The 24,827-nt window shown below is 36.8% G+C and overlaps 2 protein-coding genes across 2 annotated transcripts in view; one reads left to right on the top strand and one right to left on the bottom strand.

The window, feature by feature from the left end:
• LOC106624597 (mucin-4) overlaps positions 1–23,202 on the bottom strand; it is a 37,696-nt gene extending 14,494 nt beyond the window's left edge. The window contains exons 1-6 of the mRNA XM_036378296.2: positions 22,715–23,202; positions 20,969–21,169; positions 6,928–12,955; positions 5,905–6,185; positions 4,733–4,862; positions 2,213–2,793 (exon numbers count right to left, since the gene is read on the bottom strand). Of these exons, the coding sequence (XP_036234189.2) occupies positions 2,213–2,793; positions 4,733–4,862; positions 5,905–6,185; positions 6,928–12,955; positions 20,969–21,169; positions 22,715–23,005 (7,512 nt within the window). The 5' untranslated portion in view covers positions 23,006–23,202. The remainder of the gene's footprint in view (positions 1–2,212; positions 2,794–4,732; positions 4,863–5,904; positions 6,186–6,927; positions 12,956–20,968; positions 21,170–22,714) is intronic.
• Positions 13,931–19,156, top strand: LOC118683857 (uncharacterized). The gene is made up of 3 exons (XM_036378339.2): positions 13,931–14,509; positions 14,589–14,810; positions 18,806–19,156. Exons 1-3 carry the CDS (start codon positions 14,311–14,313, stop codon positions 18,910–18,912), a joined length of 528 nt encoding a protein of 175 aa, XP_036234232.2. The 5' UTR covers positions 13,931–14,310; the 3' UTR covers positions 18,913–19,156.
• Positions 23,203–24,827: the final 1,625 nt, after the last annotated feature.

The raw sequence follows: 24,827 nt of genomic DNA, 5'->3' as shown, positions 1-24,827 counted from the left end.
AATGAACTGGTATTTTTTTTCGATTAATTGGGGAATAAAACGTTCGAACGGTTCATAGTCAGCAATTGCTCAGAGATACCTCCAGCAGATGTATCATTTAGCAATGCAACGCTCACGTTTCTTCTCAGCTGAAGTTTCTTCATATAGCACCATAGACTCGACGATTTGAGGCAAACGTTTATTTCATCGGTAGCCGTTGATCTTGGAAGTACTGAAGTAAAACAACAACCGCCAATAGAAGCATTCATCGCCCTTTGGATGAGCTGTATATATAAGACCTAGAGCATCAGTAGAACACACATCCGAATAACCAGGAACCGCATCACCTTGCGTCCGTCGTTGAAAATTCTTCGATGAAACATTCTAAATGTAATAATATGGCCTCTCTGAGTAAAGCAATGTTCGTGAAAGTATGTAAATGCAAATAAACGTCAAATTATTTCATTACAGTTCACATTACGACTAACTTGATGGTCCATATCACTACCTTTCGTAACATATTTCATCTTCATCGCGGCTTTCTATGGAGAGTCTGGTCACCTCCTAAGTTGGATATAGATACGTAAAATTGTTTTTGGGGTATACAAAGAAATGTATATTAATTTTCGTGAATTTTATACTTTTCGAACACGGTTCGTATAACTGGATACTTATTTATTTAAATTTACTCACTAAAAGGATCATGTGCCAATTGCAATGCATTCCTTCAAATCTATTGAATGTGGAACAAATGAAGATGAAGCCACCAATTATCTAATAGAATTTTCAAACTATTTGGATGTGCCTGGCTCACCACCACATAATTTACGCGTAATGGTTGGCTCCGTAGTAATCATGTTTCGAAACATAAACCAACCAAAACTGTGCAACGGTACGCGATTTACGCAACGATACTCAAAGGAACATTTGAAGGTGAGGAAATTTTTATTCCAAGGAGCCCCATGACCCCAACTGAAATGCCGTTCATCAACAAATCACAAGGCCAATTCTTGAAAGTTTGTGGTTTGAAACGAATATCCATTTGCATTGTTTGTTCCTGCGCCTGATAATAGAAAAAATGTCGTTATCACAAGGTACTTAACTGAAGAGTACAATCTCTGCACCGAAATACATTAACAATGAATAATCATTAAAATTCTTATTTTAATATTACTACCGAATACAAAATTTAACTTAATAAAATCCAAAATCTGCTTATGGATTTCCTCTAAGGCGGAACAGAGTACGCCGAGTCTTCTAGTATATAAACATATATGATGATTACATAACATATACTCGTATACATATATATATAAAGAAAGTTAAAGTGAACACCACCCAAAATAATGTGTAGTGAACACTTAAAATAACTAAACACAACGACGAAAATAAGGCGACAAAACCAATACGATACGAGAAGAAATGTGGAAGGTAAATAGGCTCAGATGGCAGCGGTAGCCTAAGTGGAGTAACTAAATCGTCCCGAATGAAATAATGGCAGTAGACAACTTTGTTAAAATTAGTCAACGATCTGCCCATAGTCACTGGAACAGGGGAGATAACTGTTAACTCGGTCTTCAGTAACAAAATAATAACGGAATATATAGCAATAATTGTAGATCAACAAATTCGGGTAATTTCCGAAAATCACAAACGACAGGAAACCCTAGGCGAAATTTCGGTCAATACCAACTGAATCAACTATCATAATAATCATATGGTCAATAGGATAGTAATCAATATGGACAAAATCAAGGTGAAAAAATTAACAAACTATAATAATAACCAAGAGCCCTCAATTGGCAGGACACCCTATATCGCAGCATGGCCAATATTGCTTATGCTTGACAGAACAATTAGGATTTATAGACATTCAAAGTAGTCCACAAGAAATAGGCAAGGATACAGACATAGTAGTACACCTAATAAACATAGAAGAAATGGAAAATATAATTATTGAAATGGCGGACAATATTATTCTAATGAAAAGAGATCATAAAGACATATTACAAACAGAATTCTAACAATTCAACAACAAATAAATTTATGTCGTTAATTGTGATGTTAATAACATCAGCAAATGCATATATTCTTCGATTACTTTCGGAACCCATGTTTTAAAAACGTTCGAACGCGACTTGGAAATAAAATTCACCTTCTTCTAAAAAAAAATTTAGTCATAGATGCTTCTCCTTACTGTAGTCCTTGATTGTAGGTATACTAATTCACTTACCTTCAAAACACATAGTAAAGTATTTTTACTACTTTCACTGCTTGTATCCTTGATTATTGCACATTTATCGATATTAATGTGTTTTGATCTGCAACCTCTTATACCATGTGTACTTTTGCAACTTATTAAACCAATGCTTGGTATCCCAGTAATTCTATGGATACCCGCATCAGATTGTGATGGAGCATGATATTTTTTACGCAATGTATGCCGCTTGGTACATATGAGAAGAATGCAAAACATCAAGAGTGTAAAGAGAAGTGTACCGACGGCTATTAAAACTATAAGAACTATTTTTAAATTCAGTTGGCATGTTGATCCCGTATACCAGGCAAAGCATTCGCACACTACATGTTCCGAAGCGTATGGGCGATCGGATTTCTTGACGACACATTTGCCGTGATAGTGGCATCGCTCGCACCCGACTAGTTCGGCTGAGCATACACGACCTGGGTAAACGGTGTTGCCTGATAAGTCTGCGAAATTTTCCTTGCAACTGCATGTATATGTGCCTTGCAAATTAAAGCAAAGAGCGTTTGAAGAGCAATCGTGAAAATTTCCATGCGCACACTCATTGAAATCTGTAAAATAAAATTAGTTATTTAAATATAGTATATACAAGGTGCAATTCAAAAGTTTCTGGACTTTTATTAAAAAACGAATATTATTTGTTTTTTTTTTTTGAAAAATTTATTGGTCGCCTTCAAAATAGTCTACTTCCGCCTCAATACAACGTTTTGAACATTCAAGAAGGTTATCGAATGACTTTTTTAGGTCATTTGTCGGTATAGCGTTGATGATGGCGGTCGTCGCCTTTGGATGGCATCAACGTCAGCATAGCGGTTTCCTTTCATCGCCAAATGTAGTTTTCCGAACAAATAAAAATCGCAGGGTGCCATATCAGGCTAATAGGGTGAATAGTTGATGATATGAATGCGGTTTTTGGTCAAAAAATCTGTCTGATTCTGAGGTCTTTTTCGTGTTGTTTCAAAGTGTGCGGGACAAATGGAGCACAAACCTTTCTGAGGCCCAAATTTTCTGTCAAAATACGATAAATCGACGCTGCGGATATTGATAATTCCGATTCCATATATTTAGGCGATGATTTCGGCTCTTTTTTAATGAATTCACGCACAATTTCCGTGTTTTTTTCGTTCACAACATCTTTTGGCCGGCCCGAACATTCGTCGTCTTCCAAGTCCTCCCGTCCCTCTTGAAAACGTTTAAACCACTCGTGAATACGGCTACGGGATAGACAATCTTCGCCATAAATTTGTTTCATTATTTGATGAGTTTTGGTAAAAGTTTTACCAAATTTAAAACAAAACTTAATGTTGGCTCTTTGTTCGAGGCTCATTTTCCGACAAATGTAATGTCACATGTAGCGCGATATCTCAGCTGTTATACACGTCAGCTGTTATATAAATTTTATACGACAACACTGAAGAATACACAACTGAGGGATAACAATTTCAGACAGATAGCGCCACTAGAAGTCGCGTTGTTTAAAAAGTCCTGGAACTTTTGAATATTACCTTGTAGATTCTACGTAAGAGTTTGAATTACAATATATAACATTAAAATTGTCAAAATATAAGTTTGAAAAAAATACTGCATTCAAGGTATAACATTTCGGACTACAACTTCTCAAGCGCCTAGATATTGAAAATGTCGGCCTCAGTACCTATACTTGACTATATGTATACAGTATATAACGGTAATATATGAGATAACTTATTGACATTCATCTAATGTGATTTAGCGCTGAATAATAATGAAACCGGTGTAGACCTTGGGCTAAACCCCAAACTCGTAATATAATGATTTACGAGTCTCTGTTTGACTTTTTCCTCATATACATAATATATTTAATTTCGTTCATTTGAATTTATATCGCATATAGCTCAATAGAAAATGTCTCAACAAATTGAGCGATGGTAAACATTATTGCTATTGCACCCTCCTACAGCAATAATGTGATGGAAATTGTGATTTTTGCTAGTTATATTGATGGTATTATAAATATTTCGAACAAGAAGCAAACATTTATTATGAAACTAAGTGAATATTGAATATAAAGAAACGCAACACGCCTTTGATCGTTGAAAATTGCGAGAGAATAAAATGTTCGGTTACACCTTAACTCAACGCTTCCGTACATGTTTTAAAGATAATTTAAGTATTCACACTAGTACGAAACTCGCAAAATATGTTTAACTAGTAGTAAGCAGTTTCCTGATGACATTTATGTATAATATATCAAGAGATAGTAGTAATATTATATAAAATACCACAAAAATAGTGAACAAACCAAATTCCCTATAATCACTATAATATAATGTCTTTGGTTACTAGCCAGTACCGATGTGCGATGACAATGCCTGACGATTACTGTACTGGCACTAGTCGCCATACACAATAGAGATTTAAATTTTTCATTTCATTTGTAAGTTTTAAGTTGGCTTGAAAGTCACGGAAAGTGGCCGAACATGAATACGGTTTTAGTAAATTAATTCTTACCCGTTATTGCCAATGATTCTACACCATTACGATCCGTGAAGAGTTTTGTGCCACCAATGCTGTAGTTAGTTAAGCGTAAATACTTTTTAAATACAGCCATTAGACGTTCCTCGTCGCTATTTTCTGAAAGCTATATAAACGTGGGCATTAAAATATTTGAAGATAATTCTAAGCAAAGAAATATTTAGTAATACATAGTAGCAATAAACTACTTGTAGTCAACAAGAAGAAACAACAGGGAAATAACTTTCTACTTTTGAGTTACAACTATTGCATCATATAGCGCTACTATTTTCCTATCGTGTAATACGTTCTATCACTCGTACTTTTTTTTTTGACCGCGAGGGATTTATAAAAAATAAAAAAGACCAATGTCGCTCGGTGCATCGTTTATTGTTATGGGAAAAGAAACTACGCTCAGTGAAACCAAATAGCGTCAAAATTGGTTTAAAGAGTTTTAATGAACTGCACCCAAGTTCTCCAAAAAGATTATAACGTGAAAAAAGTCCAAGATCCGGCATTGGCATACCATCGATTGCAAGTGCGAGAAATAGATGAAACACTTGGCAACTTAGAAAAATGACAGTGCTGTGTGCGCCGCGTTTACTTCACAGCAATGTTTGACAGTATTTAGGCGCAGTCTGCTCCGTTTTGTAACCTTCGACGAATCACGGATCCACTGGTATACTCCTGAGACCACGGACCAGTGGACTTCACCCGGCGAATCAACCGAAAAAGGTAAATACTGCCTTACGGCCGGAAAGGAGATAACCATCGTTTTCTGCAATTCACAAGGTGTGATCTACATATGGATATCGAAGGGTAAAACGGTCACAAGGTTAAGCACTACACCGGCTCACAACTCCATCGTTGCCACGAATAAATTGATCAAATCAGACTGTAACCACATCCATGTTCTCCTGATTTGGCGACTTCTTTTTGTTTGTTTTGAAAAGTTACTCGCTGGGCAAAAAGAAATGAGAAAGTTATTGCCGCCAAAAAGTTGTACGGGTTAAATAAGTAGGCGCATCTGGATCAGGTGTATCGAGATCAAAGAATACTATTTTCCTATTTCTTCGTCTTTTTGTTTTTGTGTGCTCATTGCTTATCTGGTCGTCACTGTACTAAAGCATGTTAACTATATTAGAAATAATAAGTTAAGAAGCACAAACCTGTAAGAGTAAATTTGCCGATAAATCAGATGACTTTATGTTTGTTGACTTGCCACCTGTATCCATATTTGCGTCGTATATTAGAGTGAATGTGGACAACTGTACTCCATGATAAATATCACGTAAATCGGATTGCATTACCATACGATTTATAGCTTCCTTCGTAACTGTTGCGAGATGCTTATAGTCATCAGTGGAATTATCGGCCAAAGAGTGATCGTAAAACAATTTAAAATCTCCATAATGGTCAATACGTAGACTCAATTGGTATGTGTAGGTTGCTGCATAATTTATTATATGAATATGTTAAAAATCATTTTTCATAAAAAATAGTTTAAAATTAAGTTAAGTTGGGGAGCAATAATTTATAATAATTTGAAAATGTTACAACCAAATCAAATATTTCCATATATGTATGTACATACATATATCTGAAAATTTATGAAGTATATATTCCTTCGTTATTAGCGCTAGTACGGATGTCATCATATAATTAAGCGTGTTTAGATAGCTCCTTAGATATAAAACTAGTTATAAAGAGGACAAAGTAAGCACATTTTTACATTTTTTCTTGTATAAAATACATACATATATATGGTATATATATAGGTATATATTTCGAATAGTCTGCATTGATTCAACTAATGGTGCACAAATGCGCCAGACAACTAAGTTAACACTATACATATACATATGTAAATATATAAACTCATTGGTATAATTAGCATCCCAATGATGTTGTAGAGTTGTCAGTCTACTAGACCTAACTACTAGGTGTAAGTGGATTTTTACTGCTTATAACAGCTGAGCTCAGTATGCTTATAAACGTAAATAACAATAGGGAGTTGATGTTTTTGAGAAGTAGGGCAAACTTTTTCAAAAATAATCATTCTACAAACAGAAAGAAATTTAAAACGTTATGTCTAATAGTTTTGAGTTAATTTGCTCGATCTCCGTGAAAATACGCGATTTCTATGCCGACTTGGCATATTTACGCATCCATATATATTTACTTATACTTACGTTTACATGGGCGATCGGGAAACATGCGTGCAAAGCCAGGGCGACAAACACAATTCCAGCGAAACTCTGCCAGAGTGCACACCTCATTACGTGCCATTTTGCATGGGGGCAGGCATGTTGAATTTTTCGCCGTTGGACTGATGCTGATATTCAGCTTCGGTGGTGTTGCTATAAGTACACCCCCCAGCAGTACTTGATTAATCATTGTACGAGAATCGTGCGGCTCGGCAATAGACTGTTCATCTCGTGTAGGTAAATTAAACACCGAAACGCTGTCTTCATAATCTAATTGTATAGTGCCTGTATTTGTGTCAATATTATCAATATCACTAGCGGCGCCAGAGACAATAGAACCAATAGACGAGGCATCTGCGCTGTCAAGTCTAATAACGTTTGACAGATCATATGGTTGCTTGGCTTTGACATTACTTTGTGAGTTGGTCATCACAATAAAAATGCTGTTTTTTGGCTCTACGTAAACACTTTCTGTAGTTGTATTTGAAATATTGAAAATTGGCACTTCATTCCTATTACCCATATTGATTTTATTTAAATCGTTTTCATATACTACAAAACTATTATTATGCTTTATATTATTGTTTTGTGTTTTGCGACTTTGATTGGTGTGCGTGAAGGGCTCATATTGTGGTAAGATATAATTGCCTATATTAAAATGTATGTTTGTGTTCTCATTTTCTAATACTTCTGCGGATACCATTGTTGCAATAACATTGGCATGGTTAAAGATATTGTCCGGCGTTTTCCCTTCGACATCTGAAACAATAATCTCTGCAATTGGTAATATACTACCAACGGTTACCCTTGTGGGCTCCGCGGGAATGTTTGTATATGTTTCTAGTATTTTCGCGTCTGACTCTTTTGCTTTCTCGGTTAAAGATTCTGACTCTGTTACAGTTATGGTTTTAGTTGCCCATTCGGTTTGCGTTATTGTATTATCCGTGGTAGTCGTTTGTAGTTTGGTATCAAAGAAAGTATCATTTTGTAACTGTTCATACGCAGTTGTTGTAAGCATCCTACTATGTGTGCTGGAGGGAGTTATCAGTTGTGCTCTTGTTATGTACTTTGTTGGAAATAATTCAATATTCTTATAAAATATGGTATCAGAAAAAATGTTTGTTCGACTATTGTACTTTAGGTGCCACTGACTTTTTGTTTTGTCAATTTGTGAAAGATTTGATTTCTCTACGATTACGCCCATAAATCCATTTGGAAAAGCCGTTAAAAGCGTGAAAGCGTCTGTTAGCGACGCTCCACTACTTGGAGATATCGTTGCCGCTTCTGAAGATTCGAGAAAAGGTTTGAGGGTAACTAATTCATGCGGTTTGCTTATAATGTTAACATCTGTATTTAGCGGCGATTCATACTCGCTTGATTGTTGTACAGACATTGGACTCTTAACATGCTTTCCTGGAATTTGAAAAGCCGTGTATACAGTGGATGAATTCCATACTAATGATAAACTGCTTGTATCTCTTATTGTTGCTGTTGGCTTAACATGTTTATTAGCATTATAATTGATTACTGAATATACATTTGTTGATATATCCAGGAAATTATTTGTACTCGTTATTAAATTTATGTCCTCCTTCACGACACTGTGCGTCACTGTACCATTGATTTTCGATAGTGGTATTGGTTTCGGTATTTTCCGATTTTGTGTCAGCGCCGTTGTACGTCCTATATATCTGTTTTTTGCCTGCGATGGTTTTTGTGTTGATTGTAGTGGTGGCGATTGCAATAGTGTCTGCCATATTGACTTTAAGTTGATTGTCTCGTAATCCTGGGTATTACTTGTGTGTATAACTGTTGTCTGTGGCTTAACAGTTGGAAAAGTTAAAGAATGGGGCTGTTGTTGTTTTGGAGGTGGTGGTAATGGTAATGATGTTATAGGCAAAGATAAACTGCTTAGATTCTGTTGACGCTGATTAACTGTGCGCGTTTCGTTTTTTGTTGGTTGTTTATTACTGATCGTCTTTGGCAAATGCATTGTGGTTGTTGCATATAAAATCTGTTCTTTTGCTGTTAATTTATAATTTTTATTAGGTTCTCTTGTTTTTGACGTTTGCTTATATTCTTGTTTACTTTTTGGCACTATACTTGCTAAGTCATCTGTATGTACACTTGTGGCTTTGGTTTCATGATTCGTTTTAAAACTATCGCCTTTAGCAAAATAAATAGTTTTTTTTTGCTGTTTTTGTGTCGCATTTTGTAAAATTTGCAATCTTTGAGTAGCAAAAGGGGCACCACGCGACAGTAACTGTGTATTCTGTGTGTATTTCTTTTCATTAAGTCGCATTTGGGGAGTTTGGGAAGGCGACTTTGTCGATATTGCTGTATGTTCCTGCGTTACTCTAGTTAAATAATAGGTTATCGGACGCACATTTTTTCGACTTGAAGGAATGGTAGAGTTTCGTGAAGAGTTTCTGGTAATATCACCATTTAATTGCTCCAACAGTGTTGGATGCGTATTACTGACTTCCATTGCAGCAAAAGGTGAAAAAAATGGTTGCAACACTTTCTGTTGTTCAGTGCGCGTTTTTTCATGCAAACTATTAGTAGCCGATGCCGTATGTTGATCCACGTTGTTATCTACATTGTTGTTAGATACTAAAACACCGGTTTTACTATTCTTATCAATAAGCCTTTCAACAGCTGTATCATAAGTATTGGCACTTTTTAAATAACTTATTTTGTCAATCATGTTATTTGGTTGGTAATATAAACTTGCAGTGCTTAGAGAGCCAGCAATTGCATGATTTACGCTTGTCACATTCTTTATAACGTCTGTTAATTCCTTATTAGCACTTCCATTTGTGGCGTACATATTAACGTCATAACCAACACGCTGTGGATACTGCTGCTGAGTGAACGTATCTGATGTCGTTACACCTGCTGCTGCTGGTATAAATATACGTTGGTATTCATTTCTGACACTCTCCTTATTGTTGGAGCTTTGATTGTGGTTATCTGTAAAATTATTGTTTTTTGCCATTATATAAAGATGTGCATGGTTGTGGTTTAATTGTGTTCGTAGCGGCTTTTGAGCTTTAGATTTCTGCTGCTGTAGATTCGTCAAATCACTAGGTAAGCTGTTATAAAGAGAAAATGAACCAATAACAGAGCTGTCGGCAATATTTTCCACAAAAATACTTTTTGTATTCGTAGTGTCCTTTGTATATGCAATAACACCGGGGTTATTGATTTGTTCGATAACATTTTGTGGTGTTAAGTTAATTTGCACTTGTTTTTCGTTGTGTGGAATTTTTATAAGTGGCATATTGTACCTGACTGCGCCTTCAGCAACTTTCGGAATCTGACCATGTACAGCGGTTGCATACTTTGGATAGTCTGTTTCCTTTTTGAATGTCAAGGGGGGTGCGTGCATATTCACATTATGACTGAATACGTGTGTATGCAAATTTATACTTTGATGATTAGCTTGCGTACCTGCATATACTCCCGGCGCTTTCGGGGTCTGTTGTCTCAACACCACGGTGTCATAAGAAGCATTTAAAGCAGAATATGAATATGGTGAATATTCCGACGATAACCTCTCATTTACCGGATTTTCCATATGTTGCGCATGCTGAAACTTTCCGTGATAATTAACATATGTTTTAGATGTATTCATCATTAAGTCATGCATCTTTGTTAACTTATTGTTATTAATATTAGATGATAAATTCCTGTCATAAATTTGAGTGTTCGTATGAGTATTATTGTTTACAGCATAATACCTTTTTTTTGATTTGTGCAATTCACTAACAGGAGTTAAAAACCTAGTAGGCTGTACACTTTTTAGTACCGTAAAATTTGTTATATGTGATGAAGACATTGGCTCCAATTTCTCTATATTTGAAAGGGCCGTGTGCACCGCTGGTGGTGGTGGTGTTAGAAGATAATCATAATTTTCTGCTGGTACCCAATTATTGTGTGTATAATAATTGTGGATAACCTGTTGCGCTGGTAATTTTGAAAGCAACTTGTTCTTCTGTTGTAATATCAGCTTCCGCTTTGAGTTATTGTATTGGTTTTGTGGCTCATGACCTAGAGGTATTGTGCTTATATGGCTAGTCATAAAAGGCTTATTGGTACCACCAAATACTTCAATGTGCTGCTTATACATTTTATGATAATTTTTCACACTAAGCTTTTGGCTTTGTTCCTCCAAATTGGCAAAATTACTAGCAAGAGGAATTTGAGGATGCTGGATGCCATTCGGTTTACCGATAATAATATCAGAATTAGCTGTGATAACCTCACCTGGTCTAATCGGTATACCGCCATTTCTCAGCATCATGTTAAAAATATTGTTTTCTGTTAACATATCAAAACTTTGTGATTTTTTAAGGCTATTTGCATACTGATTTTGTTGTGACAGGGTTTGTTGTTTGCCCTGCTGTTGTAAATATTTATTATCTGCATCTGATTGCAAGTGCAAACTTTGCACAGTAGACACGCCTAATAGATCACCCGCTGCGCTTACAGCTGCTATATTAGAGAATTGTTTTTTATGACTATTAATTTCATAATCTATTACAGGTATATATATAGGCTTTTTCTGCTTTATTACTGCACCATCATTTATTTCTTGATAATTATAACGGTTCGAACGGTTCATTTGCGTACTGCTGACAATCGATGCAATTTCTGTACCAGTTGACGCCGATAACGGAACTGAAGAACTACTTACTAGCTGTAACTGTTTTGAAGCTGTAGCAAAACTACCTTGTAACAAGCCGGCCATAGCGTTTATGACTGGCCGTAGAGCATTTAAACGTTGTAAGTTCAGCGAGTCAATTATTTGACTGACTGCAACCGGTAGCCGATTTTTGTTGTTCGTAGTTGTAGCAATGATAATATTATCAACCAAATGTTGTATTGTTTGATTTTTTTGTGGTTTGGATGGTTTAAGAAACTGCGGTGATTTGCTTGAATAGATTTCGTTGTATTCAGCGTCCGCACTTAATGAGTCCTCATCAAGGATTGCATGCGCCGCATTAAACAGTTCTGTAGAAGTGCTTTGTATTTTTGTAGCTGTAGTCGTTATTTTCAATGTGTTGTTCTTCTTAGTGCCTTTACTTAGCGTATCACTCAACGTATGTATCATTTGCAAAGGAACGCTTGTGGACATGACTACTATTGTTTGCTTCGGTCCTATAACATTTTTTAATTCTTCTTTTGTCGTGGCTAATGATGGTTTTAATGCATGCATTGCTGTTATTTCTAACGTTTCACCATTCAATAAGGAAGCTGTAGTTATAAAAATACGTCGTTCGGGCTTAATAGATTTCAATACATCGCGAAATTTCGAAACCACCTCGCTTTTAAGCAACGAACTCGGTACTGTTTCAGAGATTACATTCTCGATAATACGTGTGCGATAACTAATATTGGAATTATGCACATTTTGCGCGTTTTGTATTTGTTCAACCATCCCCGATGTTTTTAATTTTTTTGATGGCACAATTCTATGCATCGTGGAAACGTTTTCGTCATCACTTCCACTTACTAATGTTGTTTTCAAATAAGTTAATGTTGTTACAAATGTTTTCGTTGTATATATGTGCATATCGTATTCACTTTTCGTTTCATACAATACTGTTGGATGTTTTATAGGTTCCGAGTTTTTATATGTTAATATCTCATCAGATTTTCTATTAATCTGTGCGGAACTAGACTCAACGTGTTTTAGCAGTAGCGAATTACGTGGCGCCAGTGACTCTGTTACTATCACCTGTGTGAGTATATTGGTGGTTACATACATTTTTTCGGCGCCGGTCGTTTGTAGGATATTTGTAAATTTTAACTTGCTGTAATATGTATTGGTTTCGTATATAGATGTAGCCTCTTCAGATGGCTGAAGAAAGTTTATGTAACCATCAGGCCCTGTAATAGTATTAACAATCGTATACTTGGATAACTGTACCACTGGATGGTCATCATCATTTATTGTGTTGTAATAAGAATATGTCGTGGGAAATATTCCTACCGCTAACGCAGGTGTCTGTTAATTACAAGATTAGAAAATGAAGTAAAAACATAAATATAATTGTACTAGGTGTGGACAAAGCACACATTTTAGAAAATGTATTATTTTACTTTTTATGTCAATTAAATTAAGCGGACAAACGGTATTTGTGCTTCTTTTCATAAAAAGTGGATGGCTTATCAATTTTTTAACAGAGCTGAAAGAACGTCATAAGAATATTATCTAACAATATCGTTTAAATCTGTTTGGCATATGGATCGCTCCACGCCTACGCCCATTTTTATATTTTCATCAGGCAAACATTCTTATATGGCAACACGACCAACTCTATTACTTTTAAATGGAAATAAAACTATGCTTTAGATACTTTATTTTGCAATAATATTCATCCTTCATTTATAAAACGCTTTCATTAGCTTCACCTGTATGTTTGCATGTTTGTAACATTTTTCAGTGGCACTGAAACTGCATGGCAAAAGAGTTTGAAAGCCACTGCAAAAACAACCAAAAAAATTTTCCTTAATTTCTGCAATTAAAAGCATCAGGTATCCATGCTGTCACTTCCTGGTGCCTGCCATTCCATGGTTTCCTCTGCGAATGGCAGGCACCTTGCCGTGGTGCAGGGGCTTAAGTCGCAAGGCATCCTCGGCATCTCCCAACTGGTGCGAGCGGTGCTTGCACCCTCACACTGGTTGTCAGAGGCCGTATGCGTGCGACAACCAAGAGCTGCCACCTCCTAATCCAGGGTGTTATGCGACTCCCGTGCCCATTGGATGATTTGCAGCCAGGAGGTAAATTCGGCTGTATTCTAACGGAGCCTTCCCAACACCGGGCCGCATTGGGAAGTAACGGTGGCCTTACCGCGTCAAGGGGCTCTGGCGCGGCGGATCTCGGCAACAACAACAGCTAACGACCATGGAAAACGGCAACGACCAGATGCGCAGGCAAGCCTTACGAATTTGCTCTCGGGCTCATCCGCAACCAGAACGATGGCCTCAATACATCGGCATGGCGGGTGACCAGCAGCACTGAGGAGGATTCAGGGTGGAGGCTCAACCTCTCCATAGATGACGAATCGTACAAATTCGTCAGGAAGGTGAGCTTCCGTCTGAACTGCAGGTTCAGCTCGGTGGTCCTGAGGCCATTTAGGCCTAAGCCGACCACCATGTGCGATGCAGGGGAAAAAATGCAGGTGGATGAGGTTGCGACTCATCCCTGCGCAAGCACGTCAAAGCAGGCGGCAACTGCCGAGACATTGGTGAAGGTCCCCTCCGAGAAGACGGGCGAGCAAGGGGGGGCGCTACCCTCCACTCAGGAGCTTCTGGAGGGGCTCACGAACCTGGCGGGAGACATCGCGGAGGACGGTGAGAATGAGGACCAGTTCCTCATGGAGCCGATCCTGTAGTGGGTCCGCGAATAGAAGTTGCCCAGGTAAACCTGCACCACGCGGCGTCAGCCTCGGCGGTTATCGCGAGCAGGTTTACGATCGATGGTCTGGGCATACTACTGATCCAGGAGCCATGGGTCAGAAAAGGAGAGGTCAGGGGCCTCAAAATGAAGTCAAACAAGGTAATTTGGGACCTCTCAAGTGAGAGACCCAGAACCTGCGTAGTACTTAGGAACGATATTGATTATTTCTGTCTTTCAGAGTTCCTAACACAGGACCTGGTCGCTGTACAAGCCACGAACGACGAAGGAGCGGACTTCGTCGTGGCAGCGGCCTATTTTCCGGGGGAGACTCCGATAGCACCCCCAGAGGCAATCGGCAACCTGGTAGAGCACTGCAGGCGGAATAAACTGCCCCTCATCATGGGCTGCGATGCGAATGCCCACCATATCGAATGGGGCAGCACGGACTGCAACACACGGGGTGAGTCTCTTATCGAGTTTATAGTTAGTAATAATTTAAGTATAGCAAACGTGGGGTGCGAACCCACCTTTGTAACTAGTGCCAGAAGGGAGGTGCTTGACATCACTCTCAGCAGCGAGTCTGAGATGGGGCTGATCTCACAATGGAGGGTATCATCGGAACCCTCCATGTCGGATCACCGTATCATAAGATTCGTGCTGGGGATGGGTGTCGGGCAACTCCCTCCCAAGCGTAACCCTAGGAACACGGACTGGGCCGCTTTCAGGGACTCGCTTAAAACAAATGTTAGCAGTAGGGAGCAGCTGGATATAAGCGCAACGGCTTCTGGATTGGAGAGCAGACTGTCTGCCCTAAACCAATCCATCACAGAAGCCTATCACAGCAGCTGCCTCCTAAAGACAGTCGCCAAGAGCAGTAACTGCTCCTGGTGGTCAAGTAAACTCTCAGTACTGAGAAAAACGGTGCGCAAGCTATTCAATAAGGCTAAGCGCACCGGAAACTGGGAGGAATACAGATGCAGCCTAACTACCTACAATAAGGAGATTAGGACGGCGAAACAGAAGAGCTTAAGGAAGTTCTGTGAGAGCGTCTCCTCTACCCCAGAGGCAGCTAGACTGCATAAGGCTCTGGCTAGAGGCAAGACGGACACAGTACTAGCGATCAAACGATCTGATGGGACCTATACGTCCAGCGCAGAAGAAAGAGCTACGGCTCTTCTACTAGCGCATTTCCCGGAGACGATTCATGAAGACCAGATTCGACCTATGGTCGAACGAAGGCCGTCACGCTTGGACTGGACAGTCGCAAAACAGCTCTTCACTGCAGACTCCATCAAGTGGGCTCTGGCCTCTTTTGAAAAATACAAGTCACCGGGTGCGGATGGAATCCTTCCAGCTTTTCTGCAACAAGGGGAGCAGGTGCTACTGCCCCACCTTGTTCGGCTGATGAGGGATAGCCTAGCGCTGGCATATATCCCAGAACCATGGCGCACCGCAAAGGTGATCTTCATACCCAAAGTAGGGAGGAAAGACTACTCATTGGCGAAATCGTTCAGGCCAATAAGTCTTACTTCCTTCCTACTCAAAAGTATGGAAAAGATCATAGACCACGAATTACGATCGAAGGTGCTGAAAGCTTCACCGCTTCATGAGAAGCAACATGCTTACAGAGCGGGTAGATCAACTAACACTGCTCTGTACCAGCTAACCTCAGAGATCCAGAATTCGTTAGATGGGGGCGAGGTGACGCTATGCGCCTTCCTCGACATAGAAGGTGCTTTCGACAACACGTCTCACGAGAGCCTGTCAAGAGCACTGGAGAAAAGGAGTGTGGCAGCACCAGTGCGCAGATGGATTGAAGCCGTACTGCGCACTAGGGTGGCGGAAGCCGCAGTAGGCGAAACTAAAATTCGTCTGGGTACAACAAGAGGTTGCCCACAGGGCGGAGTGCTATCCCCCCTACTTTGGAGCCTAGTTGTAGACGACCTCCTTGAGCGGCTGACTAGCAATGGAATCCGCTGTCAGGGATATGCGGATGACATTGTTATCTTAGCTAGGGGAAAATTTGAAGACACACTCTGCGATATCGTTCAGAGGGGATTGGGACTGGCAAAGGGGTGGTGTAGGGGGGTTGGCTTAAACATCAACCCCGCTAAAACTACAATCATTCCCTTCACCAGACGGAGGTCACTGCCGGGCCTCAGGAATATATCCCTGGACGGCAGAGTGGTTGAGATGTCCAGCACGGTCAAGTATCTGGGACTCACGCTGGATTCCACACTGCGATGGAATCAGCACGTGGACCAGACCCTAACCAAAGCTACAAAGGCACTCATGGTGTGCAACCGACTGGCTCAAGAAGCATCTCTTTAACATGGGCATAGCCTCTTCTGCAAACTGCCGGTTCTGCGACATAGAGCCGGAAACCCCCGAACATCTGCTGATGAACTGCACAGCAGTCTGCAGACGCAGAATCAAGGCCCTGGGAACCATGTTTCCACACAGGGATTGTATCGCCTCACTAGCACCCAGCAGAATTTTGGAATTTATCAATATGCTGGGCCTAGATGACACGATATGACTTAGGGGAGGGTACAATAGACCGTAGGTCGCGGTGCATACCTCAAAATTAATCAATCAATCAATGCTGTCACTTGAATTAGAAATTTACTCAAACACATCCTTAAAGAAAGTGAAAACACTGGAAGCCCATGAATTCGTTATAACAATATACTTTGCAAGGCTAGAAACTTGATAGAAAGAACTTTTGTTGTTTAGAATTGAAAATTAAGATGCTTATCATTTGAACAAGGTCCGAATAAACAACTGCAATAGTAAATACTTGCTGTGCCATCTATAAAATTACACGTCGCCTCGATACGAGTTTTCAGAAATTGATACCGAAACTAATAGCGGAGAATTTGATTTAAGTACTGAATTTTTCCCAGCGAGTTGTAATCTTTTTTATCAGGAAACAAGACATAATGTAATGACACTCACTCACAATACCTTTTTTAAACGCTTCTATTTTATTAAATAAAAAATTAAAACTTAAATTCTCAGTTCATACCTACTTATGTTAATAGCTGACAGTCTCTTAGAGTTATATACAAATTTATGTAAAATATATCCATTTATAGTTCACAGTCTTGGTTAATCCCTTCATACAGTAAAAAATAATATTAAATATAGTTTAAAAGAACTAGAAAGCCCACTTTTAAAGGACATCCAACTTAAAAGTAAAAAATAATTACTAATATAAATTGACAACTTATAAAATAGCGTAGCGTTCCTCGATGTGTGAAAAATATGGTAAAAAGCGCCTCACGCTTTTCTCACAATAAAACAAGTACTTTACGGTCAATATTACTGTCAGTTTATATTCAAAAGTGTTGTGGAATCCATGACAGTTTTTTTTAGTTGTCAGAATTGCAAACCAATTCAGATTTTCAATGGTGTAACAGAATCTAATTGGATTTTCGTCTTTTCCAACATAAGCAAAACTAATATTCGAATCAGTTGTTTGCTAATGAGACAAAACTTGTACATCAAAAATGTAAATCAAAAAATTTGGAAGCAATTCTATTAAAGTTTACAATAAGTTCCGCAATTTTTAATTTTTTTTTAGAGGAAGTAAGCAACGAAAAGATTAATAGTAATCCACTTGATGTCCGAGGGGAATCGGAACTGAAATTTAGCAGTTATTTGTATACTTGTATGTATTTACTTGCTTACTTTACATACACACATTACATTATCGCCTGAATAAAGATTTATTTATTATGGTGTTAATTTACGTTTTGTAAATCATCTTAAAATATCTGAATTTTTTCCATAAACTCAATAATTATGGCATTTTGTGTTCTATTATTGTGTTTTCCCTTTTAAAAATAGAGGTAAATTAATTCGTTAGTAGTTATTATTACAACAAGATACATATGTACATATATACATATAAGTAGGTACATATTCTGGAAATCCATATTTGTGGTTCAACTTAGCTCAAATTTAATAAGTTTTGTGCACTTTAATTATTTATTATACACTCACGTAATATAACTAAGGACAAAGGACCAGAGTTGTACTTTAAAGAAAGATCTAATCTGATAATGCATTTACAATAATACATTTTCGAAAAATTGCTTGAGGAAGCGTTCTTTTGTAAATACTTTAATTATATCTAATTTAATTATATATATTTTAAGTGCGTGGATCAAAAGCCGATTATTAGTTTTCTTGTTTTATTTCAACTTTTAAAAGTAATAAACTACGCTAGATAAATTACAAGTTGTATGTACTTTCGAAGGCATACGCTTATGTTTTTTAATGAACATTGAGAGCCAATCTAATAGTAATAAAATAGAGATATGAACATTCTTGCGGTTAAGTAATTTCCTTAATTTATCGATGTAAAATGTCTTCATTACCCTGAGAGCCGTTTTCACAGTCAGTAGTTAACATTTGTATGGCGATAACTAATTGAATTTTATTTCACAGTGATTCGTCAACGATTTGTAAACTCTCGGGCACTAATATTAACATCGCCACAGCAGTCTTTAGCAACTTATGCTGTTTGCATCACGACACTGAAGCATCTTTTTTAGATCCTGAAATTGATGGACCAATCATGGCAGTTTTAAACACACCGAACAACCGCAGCTCTGATCGGCGCATTCAAAAAAATGTCACCAGAAATAATTTATTAAATAGATACATACAACATTGTAACTGCAAATTAAGTATTATATTTATTTAAATATAATAATTACTTATTATGTTACATGTATTTAAAAATTAATAAATAACCTTTAAACATATGTAGTATATACATATGGAGCTGTACTATTATTTTGTGTGTGTTATATTTTTGAAGATTGCGCTACTTAATTCTTCCATTACTCTCATACGCATTTTATGTTCGACTTCAGACTGCTCTACCTGTTGCTCCCACAGCTTTTTTCTTAGGTCCATTTTGATTTAACAGCTGCCAGTTTCGATCATGTTGTATTCTCACCGCCTTGGCACTGGTCGATCTTGAGTTTTTCGCTTTGTATTTTTGCGTGTATGAACACCAATTGTTAGAAGTAGTTGCCGTGTCTGCAGTCATGCTAGTGTCTAGGATTTCATCTAAAATGTCGCTACCATCCTGATAATGATTAAGACTTGCATTGCTGTCAGCCTTATCTGCAAAACAGTTTATAAAAAATATATAGAGACTTTCACTGCTTATAAAGTAGTTTCTCACCAATATCAAAGTTGGCAGCTAGTTCACTATCGAATACCGATTCCACTCCTTGAAGCTTCTCCGATCCCATTATTGATATTAGCTTGACATCAATTTTTCAAATGAGAAATTGTTTTGCTATTGAATTCTTCTTTAATCTTGGCCCAAACTTTATTTTTCACTTTTACCGTAAAGGTACCGCTTTTCTTGCACTCTATTATATTTTTGTGTTTATTTATTACCGAAAGTAATAAGTTTACATCGCTTTGATTACTATTATTTTTTTTCAATGCCATTTAAAACGCGCTTTTGACCCGTTGCTTATAAAAACTTCAACATTTCCATAAACGTCAATAACATATGTTTTTTGTTGCGCTACCAGAGATTTGACAAGAAATTTTATTTTTATAACTGAGTACTGTGAAATGTACCGGTATGAAGTGAGCGCTAAGATACAAATGTGTTGGTTGTGAACGAGCCTTAACTGGTTTTCTGTTTTGTTGGCATAACATCTGTCAAACATATGCAATAACAGTCATTGAATAAACAACATCATTTTTTTTCATTGTGTTGAAAATGTCAAATTTTGTACCGGAAAGTGATGATTTAAAGAAAAGTGCTGCAAAGTCGCATCGAATGCTTTTCGAGGCATATGGTGATCATTCTCTATCAGAAGCAACATGCAGAGATAATAATTTTGATGTGAGAAATAAAAAACATTTGAAGACGCCGAACTGGAAGCAATATTGGATAAAGATGATACTGAGTCAAAAACAAATGGAAGCCATGCACAACAAACCATTTTGAAAGCTATGGGAAAAATCCAAAAGTGCTTAAAATGGGTGCCACATGACCGCTACAGACCACAAATGATCAATTTCAACCATGCATTGACCGAAAAGCAATCAGACGGGTCAGAAGACACGACAAAGTAATTTTGTTACACGAAAATGCACCTGCACACAAAGCAAAATGGTTCAGGATACAATTTGGGTATTTGGCTGGGAGTTGCTACCCTTGGCATCTTCCGATTGCCATTTGTTTTCATCGATGGGACACGCATTGGCTAAGCACTTCAATTTCCACGCAGAAATTGAAAGCTGGGTGTCTAATTTGGTAAATAAAAAATTTTATATATATAATAAATATCATAATATTCTTACAAATATAAATACAACCTTTACCGCTAGTATAAACTTTGATGCGTAGCTTTTGAAAAAATAACACAATTCAACTAAGCTTAAAAGTATTGTTTTCTGCAGTAATAACAATATACAAATAATATAATATAAGAGACAAAATATCTCAAAACACCAACAATTGTGTAATCTTTAGGAGCTGTGATTTTACCAGTGTGGCTAAATAGCTTAAACGTATTTTTATTCGAGTGGATTGCATAACCAATAACCTAAAACAAAACAAGTCTTTTTACTTACTTGCGTCAAAGTTAAGCCCAAGGATAAAGCTGGTGTGATCTGCAAATAGTTACGCTCTTCCGTAGCTATATTGGATATAACTTGTTCCCGGCTTTCGACAGTTGTAGACCCATTTTGAAGATATGTTGTGCGGTAAGTATAAGTCGTTAGGCACGTTTTCGTCACAAACTGATTTAAATCAGCTGGCAAATAAAATTTTTCCTGTAGAAAATGCATAGGAAGACAGAAGAGTATAGGAAATGAAAAATATCGGCTTTGTTTCGATGAAGTCTGTACCTTAGATTGTACATTACCTATTTATATTATACTAACAATTTTTGGTTGTAGCGAACGAATTAGTATATTAAGAAAGTAGATCGTTAACATGTTGACGAGATAGTAAATAATTAAACAAAAAACTAGAAAGTTATCTTCGACAGCACCGAAGCTATAATACCCTTCACAGGTGCATTTTTTATAATATAAAAGGATATAAAATCTGGTATCTTGATTTTAATCGGTCAGTTTAAATAGCAGCTATATATGCTATAATAGTCCGATCTGAACAATATGTTTGATGCCTTTGTCAAAAATCCATGCCAAAGTTTGTGAAGATATCTTTTCAAAAATAAAAAGATGAACAATATGTTTGGAGATTGTAAAAATTTGTGAAAGTATCTTGTCAAATAAAAAAGTTTTCTATACAGGAATTTGTTTTAGATCGGTAAATTTTTATGACAACTATATGCTATAGTATCTGAACAATTTACAAAGGGGTCAGAGACCTCATAAATTGTAAATTTTGTTGACTTGACTAAAGGTAAACGAAACGGTCATTGACCACATAAAACGTAAACAGAGGGGTCATTGACCTCTTAAGATGTAAAAAATGGTTATTGACTTGGCTAAATGTAAAAAAATATTGTTGTCGTCGCTAAATGTGAACAAAGGTTGTTGACTTCACTAAACGAAATGGTATTGGCCCAAACAATAAAGATCTGTTATACCATTTTATGCTATAAGAAATGCCTCCGTGAAGGATATTACAGCTTTGGTGCAGCTGAAGTTTATGTTTTTTCTAACATTACTCCCATAATTACTTTCATTTTATATTCTTATTAAGTTTTGTAAGTTTGATGGTTAAACAAATTAAATCAACCGAAGGGAAATTAATATAATTGGTATATACCGTCTAAGAGAAGTTATGTACCTATATCAATAATTGGTACTAAACCACAATGTATAATATTTATTTAGTTTACTTACCGATAGAATGGAAATCATTATTTCAGTAAAGGGTCACGTATATGTAGGAACATTTACCAAATAGACGAATATCATTATTTCAATATTCGAGAGCCATGGGATAAGTGTATACAAGTTCGGCTAGTTCTCGCCGTTGTCGCCTATCAGGTTTACAGTGTGTAATAATATTTATTGTTGCCTAAGCTATCTATAGTATAGTTTGGTGGGATTCAAAATTACATTATGTTTTAAGTGTTTGTGATTTCAGTCCAGTTTTGTCTAATTTTCAATCATGATGGGCGTTATAGTTATAGGTGAGAATATTACCGTATGTGCTCAATCAAATCCAGTCATCTATCCACCTACTACATTTGTCTAATAGCATTGTACGACTGATATCCTCAATATCAAAAAAAAAAGTATTAGCAACCGTATGGAGCTCCCGCTATCCCTTCCCTTATTATTAAAACCAAAGAAAATATATTGAAATCACACCACTTACAACTTACTTAAAAAACTTACCTGAATTGCACTTTGCGTTGGAATTACAAGTATCATTTTATTCTTTAAAGTACTTGGAGCGAAAGTCATAGGACGGAAAGAAGATTGACTTAGTACACTATCTAATTGCTGTGGAACATGTTGCTTTTTCTGTTCTTGTAATGAGTCTTTAGTTTCCGTCTTAACAGAAGATGGCTTACTCTTATCATTGGCAATAATAAGTTCAACACCATTCGGCATAACTCGCGTAGCCAAATTAAAACGGGCCTCATCTAAGAATTCATCTATTACTTCCTCTTTGTCTAGTTTCATCAAGTTTACTGAGTCGACATTGAATTCTGGGGCATAGCTAGCAACCTTATTTTACGTATAAAACATTCTAATTAGAAATAGTGTAAATATTGTCAGATTTACCGGCGAAGTTATACAACGTCGGATTAATGTTTTGATATTTACCACGCTGTTAAAGCTATCAGTACTGGAAATCCTTGTTGAATACTCCGAGTGCTGCCTAGTTCGCCGTTGTGTGGAAGCATTAATGACACTTCCTTGCCTTCTGTGACCGTTTTCTGCAGTTACTGGTGAATAGTTGTAATTTCGTATTTATTCTCTTTGCAAATCTATTAAATTTGTTTATACAATAATTATGAAGTCCGAACATTACTATAAAAGTAGAGGATAGTAGAAAAGATATTTCAACAGAATGGCGACACCTGAAAATCCGCTCTTCTTGATGAAATTAGTTTATTTATAAATTTACGTTAATAACGGCATAAATAAGTTCACATATCACAATGAAATGTTCACATTTTGAGACAAACAGAACTTATTCATACAAAAGATAAAACCCATTTAAGGAATATTGGTTTCTGGAACACAGGGAAATCAAGGACTTACACATATGAATCGAACGTTGGTTTCTGAAATACAGGGAAATCAAAAACTTATATATATATATATATTAATCGTTGCAGTTAACACCTGTTTCATCAAATCAACACACGTAGTTCAACATGCTCAACGATTGTTCCAATGATCGAATTTAAGAACTTTGAAAACAAGCTTTATTTTACTTGTATACGTACAAACTGAGAGTTACCAGAAATTTATTTGACGTCATGAGCGCGGTTTAAAATGAATAAATGTCTTCAACAACTCAAATATACTAAAGTTAAAATTATGAATATAGAACACGATACAAGTGTATTTTTGAGTGAATTGGAACCGCTAAATTTTCACATCGCATTGTTTTATCTCATACCAGTAGGATAAACTACTTACCTCAGTATATATAATAATAAATCTTTGGTTTTTTACATACATACTCAATTCCGGAAAATCTTTGGTTTTGGCTTAGCATTAAGGCTATATATAAATTTTAAAGCTTGCTGAGTAAAACTTCAAGAAATATTAAATAATGCTATATTTTAAGTTTCTAAAGTGATTGTTTTGATTTCAGCATGGAGTCGTTAAAACTACTGTTAGAAGCAATTACGTTAAGTGGTTATGTTCGCGATCAAATTATGCAGGCTGACGAAACAAGTTTGTGTTGAAAAAAATACCCAGTCGCACCTACGACGCGAAACACGAAAAACTGTTAAAAGTTAGAAGGTGACAAAAGACCATCTCATGCCACTTCACAAAATTTTAGTGAGATATTAGAAATATTATTGAATGCTACCACAATTTATATATATTATATGAAGAATCTATTGTTTTGTCACAGCACCTTATGACTGATTTTTTAAAACCGAATCTTTAAATTAAAGTTGTAGAGGACTGAGATTTAGAATAGCATCCGGGGGGGAATTCGGGGTTAAAATGGGTATGGGCCGAAAAAGGAAGTTTTCAAAATTAAGAACTTATATATATAAAACTGCCACTGACTTGTGGTTTTTAAGATATTTGCATTTAAAGTTCAAAATTCATAATTCTAAAGTATGTAATTTTTCGATTGAAAATGAATTTTGTTCTTATAATGTTTACTTTTATATCCACTAACATTCGTTTAAATTATTTTTACACATTTATTGCATATTAAATGTACAAATACCCTAGTTTTTAATCATAATTAAAGTTTTGTCTACATACGACTTATTTACACAATAACATAAGAGTGGCATGCAAACAAAAA

This window comes from Bactrocera oleae, chromosome X (genome assembly GCF_042242935.1).
Source record: "Bactrocera oleae isolate idBacOlea1 chromosome X, idBacOlea1, whole genome shotgun sequence".
NCBI lineage: Eukaryota > Metazoa > Arthropoda > Insecta > Diptera > Tephritidae > Bactrocera > Bactrocera oleae.
The sequence above is the reverse complement of the archived record's forward strand: the minus strand, read 5'-3'. Positions and strand labels throughout refer to the sequence as shown.

Coding starts and splice junctions, on each gene's coding strand:
- LOC118683857 (XM_036378339.2), top strand. CDS start 14,311: ATGAGGACCAGTTCCTCATGGAGCCGATCCTGTAGTGGGTCCGCGAAT. Junction 14,510..14,588: donor TCAAAATGAAGTCAAACAAG/GTAATTTGGGAC, acceptor TCTGTCTTTCAG/AGTTCCTAACACAGGACCTG. Junction 14,811..18,805: donor CACGGACTGCAACACACGGG/GTGAGTCTCTTA, acceptor TTTATTTCACAG/TGATTCGTCAACGATTTGTA.